The sequence below is a fragment of the Balaenoptera acutorostrata genome, chromosome 4, assembly GCF_949987535.1.
Source record: "Balaenoptera acutorostrata chromosome 4, mBalAcu1.1, whole genome shotgun sequence".
Lineage (NCBI taxonomy): Eukaryota > Metazoa > Chordata > Mammalia > Artiodactyla > Balaenopteridae > Balaenoptera > Balaenoptera acutorostrata.
Window position 1 is genome coordinate 75921836 of NC_080067.1, and position 14074 is coordinate 75935909.

General features: G+C 38.8%; 1 protein-coding gene across 6 annotated transcripts in view; it reads right to left on the bottom strand.

Annotated features, from left to right (window-relative positions):
- Window positions 1-14074, bottom strand: part of ATP13A4 (ATPase 13A4) — a 141941-nt gene that overhangs the window by 75342 nt on the left and 52525 nt on the right. For all 6 annotated transcript variants that reach the window (XM_007195178.2, XM_007195179.2, XM_057546048.1 and 3 more), the window contains exon 3: window positions 7013-7159. In XM_007195178.2, the coding sequence (XP_007195240.2) occupies window positions 7013-7159 (147 nt within the window). The remainder of the gene's footprint in view (window positions 1-7012; window positions 7160-14074) is intronic.

Here is a 14074-nt window from a genome sequence, read left to right on the forward strand (position 1 = left end):
AGTTTAAATCCCTAAGCTTCAAGACCTGGGTTACTTCAAATGACTTTTAACCTTGTCCAATAAATATATATATGTAAACTTACTGTGGTAGTCATTTCATGATGTATGTAAATCAAATCATTATACTGTACACCTTAAACTTATACAGTGCTCAGTGCTGTGTGTCAATTATATCTCAATAAAACTAGAAGAAAAAGAATATATGTGTATGTGTGCACCCATACACACATTCATAGTTACCAAGTGAGTGTATTAAATACTGTATTTTTTATTTTACAGAATGGATTTATTTCAATGTGTTGGTTGCAAAATAATATTAAAAAAAATAAATCCTATCTTCCAATTGACTTTCAGTATAAAATTGGAGTGAATTGCCACTGGGAACAATTCTTCCTTCACAAGCTACAAGTTAAGGTGAGGAAACATGACCAGCCTGGGGTGTGTTAGCTGTCATGGCCCATCTTGGAGTCTTGAGTTTTTTGCCTCACATTTTCCTTTCCTTTCCAGTATTCTCTACAATTTTACAAGTAGAGCTAGACTGTGATCACAGCTACTGTTTACTGAGCACTTGGGGGGCGGGGTTCTTGTCTTTTTAATCATCCTGTGGTAGGACAGATATTATCTTCATTTCCACTTTGCTGCTTAAGTTCATTTTGATTAAGTAACTTGCCCAAGACCACATCTATTAAGAAACAGGGCTGGGACTTCCCTGCTGGTGCAGTGGTTAAGAATCTGCCTTCCAATGCAGGGGACACAGGTTCGAGCCCTGGTCCAGAAAGATCCCTTGTGCTGCGGAGCAACTAAGCCCATGCCCCACTACTACTGAGCCTGTGTGCTGCAACTACTGAAGCCCGCGAACCTACAGCCGGTGCTCCACAAGAGAAGCCCCTGCAATAAGAAGCCCACTCACCCCAACGAAGAGTAGCCCCTGCTCGCCGCAACTAGAGAAAGCCCACGTGCAGCAACGAAAACCCAACACAGCCAAAAAATAAAAGAAAGAAAGAAAGAAAGAAAGAAACAGAGTTGGAAATTGAACTCGAGCCCCTCTAGCTCCCAAGTCTAGTCTCTGAAGGATCTAATAGTCAAGCTAGTCTCAGAAGACAGTCTGAAAATCCCATAACTTCCAGTATTCAAGTTGTATAAAGTGAGCGTTGCCTACTTTATTAATTCTGTAAGTTCAAAAATTCAAGTTAGAAAAAATGTAAAAGACAAACGATGGTAGAATGTGAGACCCCTGCTCAGTTAGAGAACCTAGATCAATAGGCTGTGAGAAAGTTATATAACATAATAGATACAAAACAGCAGATGAAGGCAGCAATAATGAGGAATAAAGAGGTTACTGATAAGTTTTATGTCAGGCCAGAAAATGGAAAATCCCATTATCTCCTGACAATTTCTGAGGCTATTCATCACAGAGTGAGAAGAATGACTCCATCATAGGCCTTTTAAATATCTTTGAGATTCCCCAAGCAGGAAACATCTCTGCCTGGAGTTTCTCGGCTTCCTTCTTCACGTCCAGAGGCTCTGAAAGCTGATAAGTGGATGTTAAGCATAATATTTGCAAAGGGTGAAGTTTATTTGCCCATTGCCTGGAACTTCAGACCAAGAAACAGTAATTAGGAAATCAAGGATCAGCTGTGGGGTGATTTTCATCTTTCTGCTCAGAACCAGAAATTGTTTCAATCTCAGGCATCCCACCCTTCATTTCTTGTTGGAACAAGTTGTAAGAGCATCCTGTTTAACAGGTTAAGCCATGGGTTTCACTTTTGTGTGTAATCCTACAAAATAGCCCTCGGAGTCTCCTCTTAGCCTACATTTGCTGCAGTCTCCAAACTCCCCCTATGTGGTCCTGAACGGTTATCATTTTGCTATTGTGTTATTGCTGTCATTGTCATCATTATTGCTGTGGCTAAGCCTGTGACATATCTTCCAATTTTAATAAAAGTTTCAGTCCTTTATATGAATATAGCTCATTACCGCTCACAAATCACCTTATTATTCTTCTTTTCATTTTAGTTTCATGACAGCCCTGAGAAACAGGCAGAGAAGGCATTACCACTCTTATTTTATAAATAAGAAACTCAAGACCCAGGGAGGCAGTAACCAACCAAACTTCCTATGTTGTATGCTGGTGAACAAAGATATCAAGCCTGGGTGCCAGAACTTTCCATTTCAAGACCCCTGCCCTTTCCTCACATTTTGTTTGTTTATTTGAACATTTCTCCATGTGTCTGTCCACTTATTTGTTTGATGCAATTAAAGATGGTGGAGGTCAATAATATTCTGAGGCCATGTCCATAGGCTGATTTGGTTTGTCTATCCTCAGGTGAATGGCCATCTAAAAAAATTAAGCAATCTGTTGGTTGGGTGCTTCATCTCTTTTGATTTTGTTTATTTTGGCAGTTAAGACAACTGGGTCATAACAATTGACAGAAGAGAAACTGCTCAGCAATTGACTTTTATTGTTTTAAAAAATTGACCTTGAGCTCATAAAACCAATTTAAACAGCTTTCTACACATATATAGATTGAAGAGAAAGCAGTCTGTGTTATAAAATATGTTTTTAGTATGAATGTTAACTAGTCATAATCCAAGTAATACTAATTTAATATGATGGGAAAGGAGTAAACCAAATACATTTGAATGATAAGATCATTTTACAAACATAAACTTACTAGAATATTTTTTGGGGGGTTACCTTTACCATAAGACAAGCCCTGTTGCATAGATTATAATATAGGGCATGATGCTACTAACAGTTAATATGCACTGAGCATCTACTATATACCTGCCACCATACTGATCTTTGTATTTCTTAATTTACTGAATTTTATCAATTAATATTAGAGGTAGGCAATATCATCATTTTATACGTGAGAAAATTGAGGCTCAGCAGAGTTTAGTAATTGACCCAAGGCTGCACAGCTTTGAGGGATGAAGCTGAAATTTGAATTGAGCTCTGTCTGGCTCCAAAATCCATGTTCTTCATAATGTCCTATACTGTCAGTTAAAGATTGGCACAGTGGAGGATCAATCCAAGAAGAAGATATAACAATTATAAATATATAACATAGGAGCCCCTCAATACATAAGGAAAAGGCTAACAGCTATAAAAGAGGAAATTGACAGTAACACAAAAATAGTGGGGGACTTTAACACTTCACTTACACCAATGGACAGATCATCCAGACAGAAAATTAATAAGGAAACAAAAGTTTTAAATGACACAATAGACCAGATAGATTTCATTGATATCTACAGGACATTCCATCCAAAAACAGCAGATTACACTTTCTTCTCAAGTGCACACAGAACATTCTCCAGGATAGATCACATCTTGGGTCACAAATCAAGCCTTGGTAAATTTAAGAAAATTGAAATCATATCAAGCATCTTTTCCAACCACAATGCTATGAGATTAGAAATAAATTACAGGGAAAAAAATGTAAAAAACACAAACACATGGAGGCTACACAATATGTTACTAAATAACCAAGAGATCACTGAAGAAATCAAAGAGGAAATCAAACAATACCTAGAGAAAAGTGACAATGAAAACATGACAATCCAAAACCTATGTGATGCAGCAAAGCAGTTCTAACAGGGAAGTTTATAGCAATACAATCTTACCTCAAGAAACAAGAAATATCTCAAATAAACAATCCAAACTTACACCTAAAAGAACTAAAGAAAGAAGAACAAACAAAACCCAAGTTAGTAAAAGGAAAGAAATCATAAAGATCAGAGCAGAAATAAATGAAATAGAGACAAAGAAAACAATAGCAAAGATCAATAAAACTAAAAGCCAGTTCTTTGCAAAGATAAACAAAATTGATAAATCTTTAGCCAGACTCATCAAGAAAAAGAGGGAGAGGACTCAAATCAATAAAATTAGAAATGAAAAAGGAGAAGTTACAATGGACACTGCAGAAATACAAAGTATCGTAAGAGACTACTACAAGCAACTTTATGCCAATAAAATGGGCAACCTAGAAGAAATGGACAAATTCTTAGAAAGGTATAAGCTTCCAAGACTGAACCTAGAAGAAATAGAAAATATGAACAGACCAATCACAAGTAATGAAATTGAAACTGTGATTAAAAATCTTCCAACAAACAAAAGTCCAGGACCAGATGGCTCTACAGTTGAATTCTATCAAACATTTAGAGAAGAGCTAAAACCCATCCTTCTCAAAACTCTTCCAAAAAATTGCAGAGGAAGGAACACTCCCAAACTCATTCTACAAGGCCACCATCACCTTGATACCAAAACCAGACAAAGATAATACAAAAAAGAAAATTACAGACCAGTATCACTGATGAATATAGATGCAAAAATCCTCAACAAAATACTAGCAAATAGAATCCAACAGCACATTAAAAGGGATCATATACCATGTTCAAGTGGGATTTATCCCAGGGATGCAAGGATTCTTCAAAATATGCAAATCAATCAATGTGATACACCATATTAACAAATTGAAGAATAAAAACCATATGATCATCTCAATAGATGCAGAAAAAGCTTTTGACAAAATTCAACACGCATTTATGAAAAAAACTCTCCAGAAAGTAGTCATAGAGGGAACCTGCCTCAACATAATAAAGGCCATATACAACAAACCCACAGCAAACGTCATTCTCAGTGGTGAAAAACTGAAAGCATTTCCTCTAAGATCAGGAGCAAGACAAGGATGTCCATTCTCACCACTATTATTCACATAGTTTTGGAAGTCCTAGCCATGGCAATCAGAGAAGAAAAAGAAATAAAAGGAAAACAAATGGAAAAGAAGAAGTAAAACTGTCACTGTTAGCAGATGACATGATGCTATACATAGATAATCCTAAAGATGACAACAGAAAACTGCTAGAGCTAATCAATGAATTTGGTAAAGTTGCAGGCTATAAAATTAATGCACAGAAATCTCTTGCATTTCTATACACTAACAACGAGTGATTAGAAAGAGAAATTAAGGAAACAATCCCATTCACCATTGCAAAAAAAAAGAATAAAATACCTGGGAATAAACCTACCTAAGGAGGTAAAAGACCTGTACTCAGAAAACTATAAGACACTGATGAAAGAAATCAAAGATGACAGAAACAGATGGAGAGATATAACATGTTCTTGGATTGGAGGAATCAATATTGTGAAAATGACTATACTACCCAAAGCAATCTACAGATTCTATGCAATCCCTATCAAATTACCAATGGCATTTTTTACAGAACTAGAACAAAAAATCTTAAAATTTACATGGAGACACAAAAGACCTCGAATAGCCAAAACAATCTTAAGGGAAAAAAACAGAGCTGGAGGAATCAGATTCCCTGACTTCAGACTATACTACAAACTTACAGTAATGAAGACAATATGGAACTGGCACAAAAAACAGAAATACAGATCAATGGAACAGGACAGAAATCCCAGAGATAAACCCACGCATATATGGTTAACTAATCTGATAGTGGATAAAGGAGGCAAGGATATACAATAGAGAAAAGACATTCTCTTCAATAAGTGGTTCTGGGAAAACTGGACAGCTACATGTAAAAGAATGAAATTAGAACACTCCCTAACACCATACACAAAAATAAACTCAAAATGGATTAAAGACCTAAATGTAAGGCCAGACACTATAAAACTCTTACAGGAAAACATAAGAAGAACACTCTTTGACATAAATCACAGCAAGATCTTTTTTGACCCCCCTCCTAGAGTAATGGAAATAAAAACAAAAATTAAAAAATTGGACCTAATGAAATTTAAAAGCTTTTGCACAACAAAGGAAACTATAAACAAGACAAAAAGACAACCCTCAGAATGGGAGAAAATATTTGCAAATGAATCAATGGACAAAGGATTAATCTCCAAAATATATAAACAGTTCATGCAGCTCAATATTAAAAAAACAAACAACCCAATCAAAAAATGGGCAGAAGATCTAAACAGACATCTCTCCAAAGAAGATATACAGATGGCCAAAAGGCACATGAAAAGCTGCTCAGCATCACTGGTTATTAGAGAAATGCAAATCAAAACTACAGTGAGGTATCACCTCACACCGGTTAGAATGGGCATCATCAGAAAATCTACAAACAACAAATGCTGGAGAGGGTGTGGAGAAAAGGGAACCCTCGTGCACTGTTGGTGGGAATGTAAATTGATACAGCTACTATGGAGAACAGTATGGAGGTTCCTTAAAAAGCTAAAAATAGAATTACCATATGACCCAGCAATCCCACTACTGGGCATATACCCAGGGAAAACCATAATTCAAAAAGTCACATGCACCCCAGTGTTTATTGCAGCACTATTTACAATAGCCAGGTCATGGAAGCAACCTAAATGCCCATCGACAGAATGGATAAAGAAGATGTGGTACATGTATACAGTGGAATATTACTCAGCCATAAAAAGGAATGAAATTGGGTCATTTGTAGAGATGTGGATGGATCTAGAGACTGTCATACAGAGTGAAGTAAGTCAGAAAGAGAAAAACAAATATTGTATATTAATACATATATGTGGAATCTAGAAAAATGGTACAGATGAAGCAGTTTGCAAGGCAGAAATAGAGACACAGATGTAGAGAACAAATATATGGACACCAAGGGGGGAAAGTTGTGTGTGTGGGGGTGGGGGGGTGGGATGAATTGGGAGACTGAGATTGACATATATACACTAATATGTATAAAATAGATAACTAATAAGAACCTGCTATATAAAAAATAAATAAATAAAATTGAAATTAACAAAAGAGCTTACAAGTAGATAAAAAAGAAGATTGGCACAGTGGAGGAACTGAATTTAATCTTTTTGTATTGAAGTATAGTAGCTGTACAATATTATGTAATTTCAGGTGTACAATATAGTGATTCACAATTTTTAAAGGTTATATTCCATTTATTGTTATTCTAAAGTTTTGGCTATATATAAATTTAATCTTGTACTTGGAGGGAAAAATGATTAAATTTCTTTAGCACCTGCAGGAGCCATAAGTGTACTTACCTTTAGGTCTGGCTTTCTTATGGCTCTATTTATGATATATTCCTCATCTGTGATGAGAGGGTGGTCAGGAATGAGCTGAAATGCACTGTTCAATGCTGACAGGCAGATCCACACTACCTTTTTCCAAGAGTAAGTTTGGAATTCATCCTGAGGAAATAAACACCGAAACCCCCGTGAAGTTAAGAGAGGTCATCAGTCTAAAATTCAACCTGAAAAACATCATTTTAATATAATTCTGTATGTTTACAGAGTTAAACATTCTTGACAGAGTCCTATGCCTTTGAAATCTGGTAGATCTAGAACCTTGAGGGGAAAAGTCTTGCCATCACTTACTGAGGAATCAGGATGTGAATACTGGCACACACAACAACGCTCAAGAGTCATGAGGCAGATGCTCAGGTAAGAGCTAGTTTTCCCTATTACCCTCCAACCATGGGGCTACGGCCACATACAAATTTCACAGGGGAAGAAAAAAAAAAAACAAAGCAAGCATTCCAAAGTGTTTCTGTAGGTCTCAAGGGTTAGGAGACCAGGTCAACAGGACCATTCCCATGTTTTGAGGCTTAACAATTCCACCTCTTCCAGAACAACCTCTTTAACACCCTCTTGGGTTGGGGGGGGGTGTGGTTTGGGGGACTGTCACTATACTAATTCTGAAAGATTGTCACTGTCCTTCCCTTGTGTTCCCAATTACCTTCTGCCTTGCATTCTCTTAGTTCTTCTAGGCTATCTTGAAGGTAAGGACCATGTTTTACTGTCCCTTATATCCCATCCACATGGGGAATTTTGATCTGCTCAGTGAAAGTCTGATGAATGGATGGGAAAAATACTGAAAATATGAACTGAGCATGTCCAAGGGTAATTGTCAAGATGTTAGCACAGGTAGCATTGAGGAAGATATCTTCATGCGTGACCCTAATTGAAGCTGCTTCCCTTTGCAGTTCACTGATGACTCCAACACAGAATAAAACTAGAGGGAGCAGCGCTGGATTGAGTAACAGGTACCACAATGGTCCCTTAGAGACTGATGTGCTAATAATAGTTTACTATCTGAATGGGTAAATGCCACACATAAATTCCACTCGGATGTCTGGTAAACCTTGGGAGCAAGGAAGAATGGCCAGGGAAGTCAAGCCTGGGAAACAATTTGATGCGTGGGAATGTAGGTCAGAACCAGGGATTGTCTCCACCACACCCACTTTTGCCATGAAGAGTGTCTGAGCTGACTCTGCAAAAGGTAGTGAGAAGGGTTAGTAGTTGTAGCTAATCTCTTACATTGATTCTCCTCAGGAGAGGCCCACCTCCATGCCTTTGCTCCTGCTGCTTCCTCAGCCTGGAATGCGCATCCTTCTCTCCTCTCTTTAAGTCTTCATGGGGCTAGATCTTTTTTTTTAATAAATTTAACACGATTACAACAAATAAGTTTTTTCACTAGTCAATGATTTTCAAATGCATACAGCAGTCAAGACGGCCTTGCCTCTAGGAACAGCTTGCAAGTTTAACAAAACCTCAAGACCACCCACATTCACCCATGCTGTAGACCATGATGGTTTGAGTAGTTCTAAGTAGGACAACCTCTGAAGACCTACTTTGGTGGATATTAATATTTAATATCCCTTTTTACATCACTGTTGAACTTCTTTGCCATTTGTTTGCACAGTCGTCCAGGTTTGGGCTATTTCTGCTTCATTCTGAATACCACCAGGTCTCTAGTTGCTTTGCAACTGGATTCTCTTTTTTTTGGCCACACCACGCAGCTTGTGGGATCTTAGTTCCCCAATCAGGGATCGAACCCAGGCCCTGGGCAGTGAAAGAGCAGGAGTCCTAACCGCTGGACGGCCAGGGAAGTCCCATGTACCCAATACTTTAATACATTTTTAAAGTGAACAAAAGATAGTTGGAGGGCAGAAGATGAGTTTTATGTATCTCTTTTATCCCACAAAGAAATCCAGGTCTGTGTACACTTAGGTTATGAAAGAAAATAACTGAACTAAAACACCATTGGGGCTACATCTTCCCTTAGTATTATATACCACTATCATTCTTGCAATTCCCTCCAACCAAGACCAACTGATAACTTCTTCCAAGAGGTTAATATGTGCAAATATCTGTGCCCTTGTTTTCTAACCTTACCCAAATGTATATACTTCCTTCCCAACAGGACAAATCACAAAATATTAGAATGCCAGATATTTACACCCTGGGAATATGATAGGGCTAAGTATTATTCAGTTAATACATAGCCAGCAAAAACAAGTCTAAAATAACAAGAATTTTTTTTAAAGGTACTCAAATAAGTCTCAAATTTTAATAAAATCCTCTATAAACACATTTATTTGCTACTGAAAATTGAAACAGCACATCAAAAATTTTTATTACAATTCAACACGCTGTTCTAACAATGCTGTGGTCAAGCCATCCAACGTTTTCTTCACTTTCCTTCCACACAAGTTAATTTGTTTCACTAAGTGGAACTAAAATATATTCAAGTCATTCAAATGCAAGCTACATAGATTCCTTATAAGTTACTGTATTAAGGTAGAAAAGAGATGCAAGAAAAAAGGACATCACAGAACTTGTAATATAGGTTATCAAAATATTGGTACACAATCTTTCCCAAGCTTCATAATGATCCTAAAATTACCAGGAAGAAAAAATAGTGCAAGAATAAGGTTTATGGCTCCTTCGACTCCATGTCATAATTACTGTAATACTTATTGTTGTAATAATTCTCATAATTATCCTCAGAAGGATCTCTATGAAACCGGCAAAAACGACAGCTACTTCTAAATCTTTGCCCTCTTGACTGAGTCTCAACATCATTCTGCCGTGGTTCTCTTTGAGAGTCAGACCAAGGAACTCCTTTGCCGTAGCGTTTTTTAATAGATTGGATCAATTGAAAAATTGATTGTTCTATCTTATCTCTCCGATCAGTTAACACGGTCCTCACCCCTCTCCTATAGGGTATGGTTTCACCAAGTAACCGCCCAGTTGGTTGAGGCAGACATTCTGGTAGAATGAATGGCAGTTTGATACCAGGGTTGGGCGTCAGGTTACTGAGGTTCTTTATTAACACTTCAGACATAGGTTGAGAGGCAACTGGAATTGCCTGGGAATTTTCATCAATGGAAGTTTGAGGAGACTCCAGGGTCCAGGTTGGGTTAACCTCAGATGAATCCATTGGGAGTCTTGTCACAGCTTGAAGCTCCTCCTAGACCTTTGGGTTCCAGTGGCAGGTGATGCTTTAGACTCAAATTGCTACAAAGCAGCCTGGAAGAACTGTAGAGCTAAGAAAGAGGGAGAAAAGTCCAAGCAGACACACGGTGGTGAGAGAAAAACCAACCTCATGGGGTTAGATCTTAACCATCCTTCAGGGTCTGGCTCAAAGTTCATGTCATGGGAACCTCCCTAATTTCTCTGGGTGATCTGTCCTCTAAACCATCAGGGTATTTGAGATTCTCACCACATTCTACCTCATGGCATTGCCCTTTGCCCCCTCACCTTATCATTCCTCTTGGACTGTGGGTAGGGATCATGTTTGATGGATGTCTGTGCTCCAGCCAGGCCTGGCACAGATTCTGAGAGAGAGACAGGGAGAGGGAGAGAGCAGTGAGAAAAGGGAGAGGAGAGGGAAAAGCAAAGCAAAGGAAGTAGGGAGGGGAGGGAAAGGGAGAAGAAAGGAGGGGAGGGAAAGGGAGAGGAAAGGAGGGAAAGTGAAGGAGGATATGGAAAGAACAGAAAAAGAGAGGGAAGGAGGGGTGGGAGAGCGAGGAGGGGAAGGGGATAAAAACCTTAGTAGAAATTTGGAAGTTAATGAATTAATTTTAAAAACCAGTAAAATTGGCTATTACCGTATTTTTTGAAAAGATGACTAAATTAAATCAAATCAAATTTGCATGGAGTTACCTTCAAAGCCTAAGAATGACCAAAGATGGCTACATTTCCAATGACTAAGCCACTGAACTTGTGGACATGTTCTAGATACTGTGGAATGTGCCAACAACTCCCTAGAACACACCTTGACATAGCTCAGCATTATACAGCTTTGCCTTTGACCACATCAAAAGGTCATGTGGTCTCTGTTATGAGAACAATTTTGAGCTTCTAATAATAACGGTAATAAAAACAGTTAATATTTGTTTAGCACTTATTATGTTCTAGGCACATAATGCCACATGTGTATTCTTTCATTTAAAGTTTTAAAACCCTATGAGGTAGTTACTGTTCATTACCATCCCCATTCTACAAGTGAGGAAACTAAGTCACGGTTGGTAAACATTAGAGCAGGGATTTGATGCCCTCATCCCCCAGCCCTTCCAGAGTCCCATCTTACCCTCTACTCTATTCTACATTCTGTTCAACAATACAATTTGACTGGACTGCCACTTTTATATCCAGCCTGAACTAGGATTGCCAAAGAACAAAGTTTCAATGAAAAACTTGGTAAGAAAACACATAATTTGTAGGTAAATAGGAACACAAATTATAAAAATAGCATCAGGACCAGAGACCTCAGGCCACCAAGTAAGAACAATAAGGAAGATAAGCTCCTCTTGGTCCTCTTAAATGAAGCAAAATAATATTAACTACTAATTTTCAAATGATTGCTTCGCAGTTTATAAACACTTTTTGTATCAGTTTTCCTATTTTAGGCTCACAATTCTTCAAAGTCAAAACTATGGTATCCATTTTGCAGATGAGAAAACTCTTCATCAACAAGGCTTAGAATTGCCCAAGCCAGTCTGGTATGGGGAACAGGAGGGAACAGAGACCTGAGGTCAGGTTTTCCCACGCTATATCTTGGCTCCTTCCTCTTTGTTTCAACAAGTCGTCCCCACGGTGTTTGTGACTCATGTATAAAAATCACCTTGAGGGGGCTTCCCTGGTGGCGCAGTGGTTGGGAGTCTGCCTGCCGATGCGGGGGACACGGGTTCGAGCCCTGGTCTGGGAGGATCCCACATGCCGCGGAGCAACTGGGCCCGTGAGCCACAATTACTGAGCCTGCGCGTCTGGAGCCTGTGCTCTGCAACAAGAGAGGCCGCGATAATGAGAGACCCACGCACCGCGATGAAGAGTGGCCCCCACTTGCCGCAACTGGAGAGAGCCCTCGCACAGCAACGAAGACCCAACGCAGCCATAACTAAATAAATAAATAAATAAAATTTTAAAAAAAAAATCACCTTGAGGGACTTCCCTGGTGTTCCAATGGTAAAGAATCTGCCTTCCAATACAGGGGACATGGGTTCAATCCCTGGTTGGGGAACTAAGATCCCACATGCCACGGGGCAACTAAGCCCACGTCACAAATACTGAGCTTGCACGCCTCACGCCTCAACGAGAGAGCCACGTGCTGCAAATCTACAGAGCCCACGTGCCCTGGAGCCCACGTGCCACAACTAGAGAGTGAAAACCAGCATGCCACAACTAGAGAGAAACTTGTGCTCTGCAGCGAAGAGCTCATACACTGCAAGGAAAGATCCTGCATTCCTCAACGAAGATCCTGCATGCTGCAACTAACACACGGCACAGCCAAAAATAAAATTAAATAAATAAATAAATAAAATGTTAATAAATAGATAAATAAATAAATATCACCTTGAATTCTAGACTCTGTAACAAATAGCATCCAGTTGCTCAGAATCTCTGATCTCCTAGCAACAGAAAATCTGATTCCCAAAATCAAGCTGTCACCCTTTGGCCCAGTGTGAAAGCAAACAGACCTCTAGACTGTAATCCCTAAAAAGGGAAAAGCAAATTGGAACATTGAAACTCCCCAGCTCCCACAGGCCAGTGTTAATCCAATGCACCAACTGCATGCTTTAGTCTAGGCGAGTATTAAAGGCTGGAATTCATCTTATTACAGTCTGTAGCATGGCTAAATTGAAGGTGCTTGGATATATTTGCTCCATTCCTGTCATCGCCTTTACCTCTGGGGTCTTTTAACTCATAATTCTGTATAATGTAAAGTAGAAATCTACAGGCTAAATAAAGATGCCACAGTGAGACATTTTTCTTAGAATAAGGTAGTATCACTGACTTTTCTCTTGTTTACCACTCTGTTAAAGACTCTGTAAAATCATGCATATTTTAATAACTATAAATGAAAAGTAACCTTTAAAAACTATATAATTTAAAATTTTTTTAATTAAAAAAAAGAAATTCATCCAACTTTTTAAGGGGGAAAAGACGGCAAAGAAAGGGAGGGAGGGACTTCCCTGGTGGGGCAATGGTTAAGAATACGCCTGCCAATGCAGGGGACGTGGGTTTGATCCCTGGTCTGGGAAGATCCCACATTAGCTGCCATGGAGCAACTAAGCCTGTGAGCCACAACTACTGAGCCCGTGTGCCACAACTACTGAAGCTCGTGTGCCTAGAGCCCTTGCTCTGCAACAAGAGAAGCCACTGCAATGAGAAGCCTGCATGCAGCAACAAAGACCCAATGCAGTCGAAAATAAATAAATAAACTAATAAATAAATTTTTTAAAAAAAAGAAAGGGAGGGAAAATGTATCACTGTGAAGTGGTCACTGTGGGTGACCTCATCAACTTCTCTCCGGTTTTAGCTTGGTGTTGTCCAGTATGGAAAGAACATGGGCTCCTTTGTGAGTTCAAATCTCAGCTCCAAACCAAATTGAAAAATCATTGCAACTCTCTGAACCTAATTTTCTTTATCCAGGAAGTGGGGATGATGATACACATTTCATGGATGCTTGAAGAATTAAATGCATAATGTGCATGACCTGGTCCGAGGTCTGGCCCATAGCTGGGTGTGACAAATATTGGTTGGGTGTAGCTCTGTACCTCATTTCCACAGTATGTTTTTCCTGAGATTTTTCTGTAACTAGGAACTTCTTTTCCCTTTAAGGAAACTTTAGAATCTCTAAGAGTCTATTTTCCTTTCTGGGAAAGAAGTGTATTTACCTAGAAACAGCTATTTCCACTTCAGTCTGTTTCCCAGCTCTCTCAAGCAGTTAATGATCTATAAAATACTTAAATGCACCAAAAGACCTACCACTTTAAATAATTGCTTTGTAATGCAGATAATCCAAATTGTTTGCCTGGC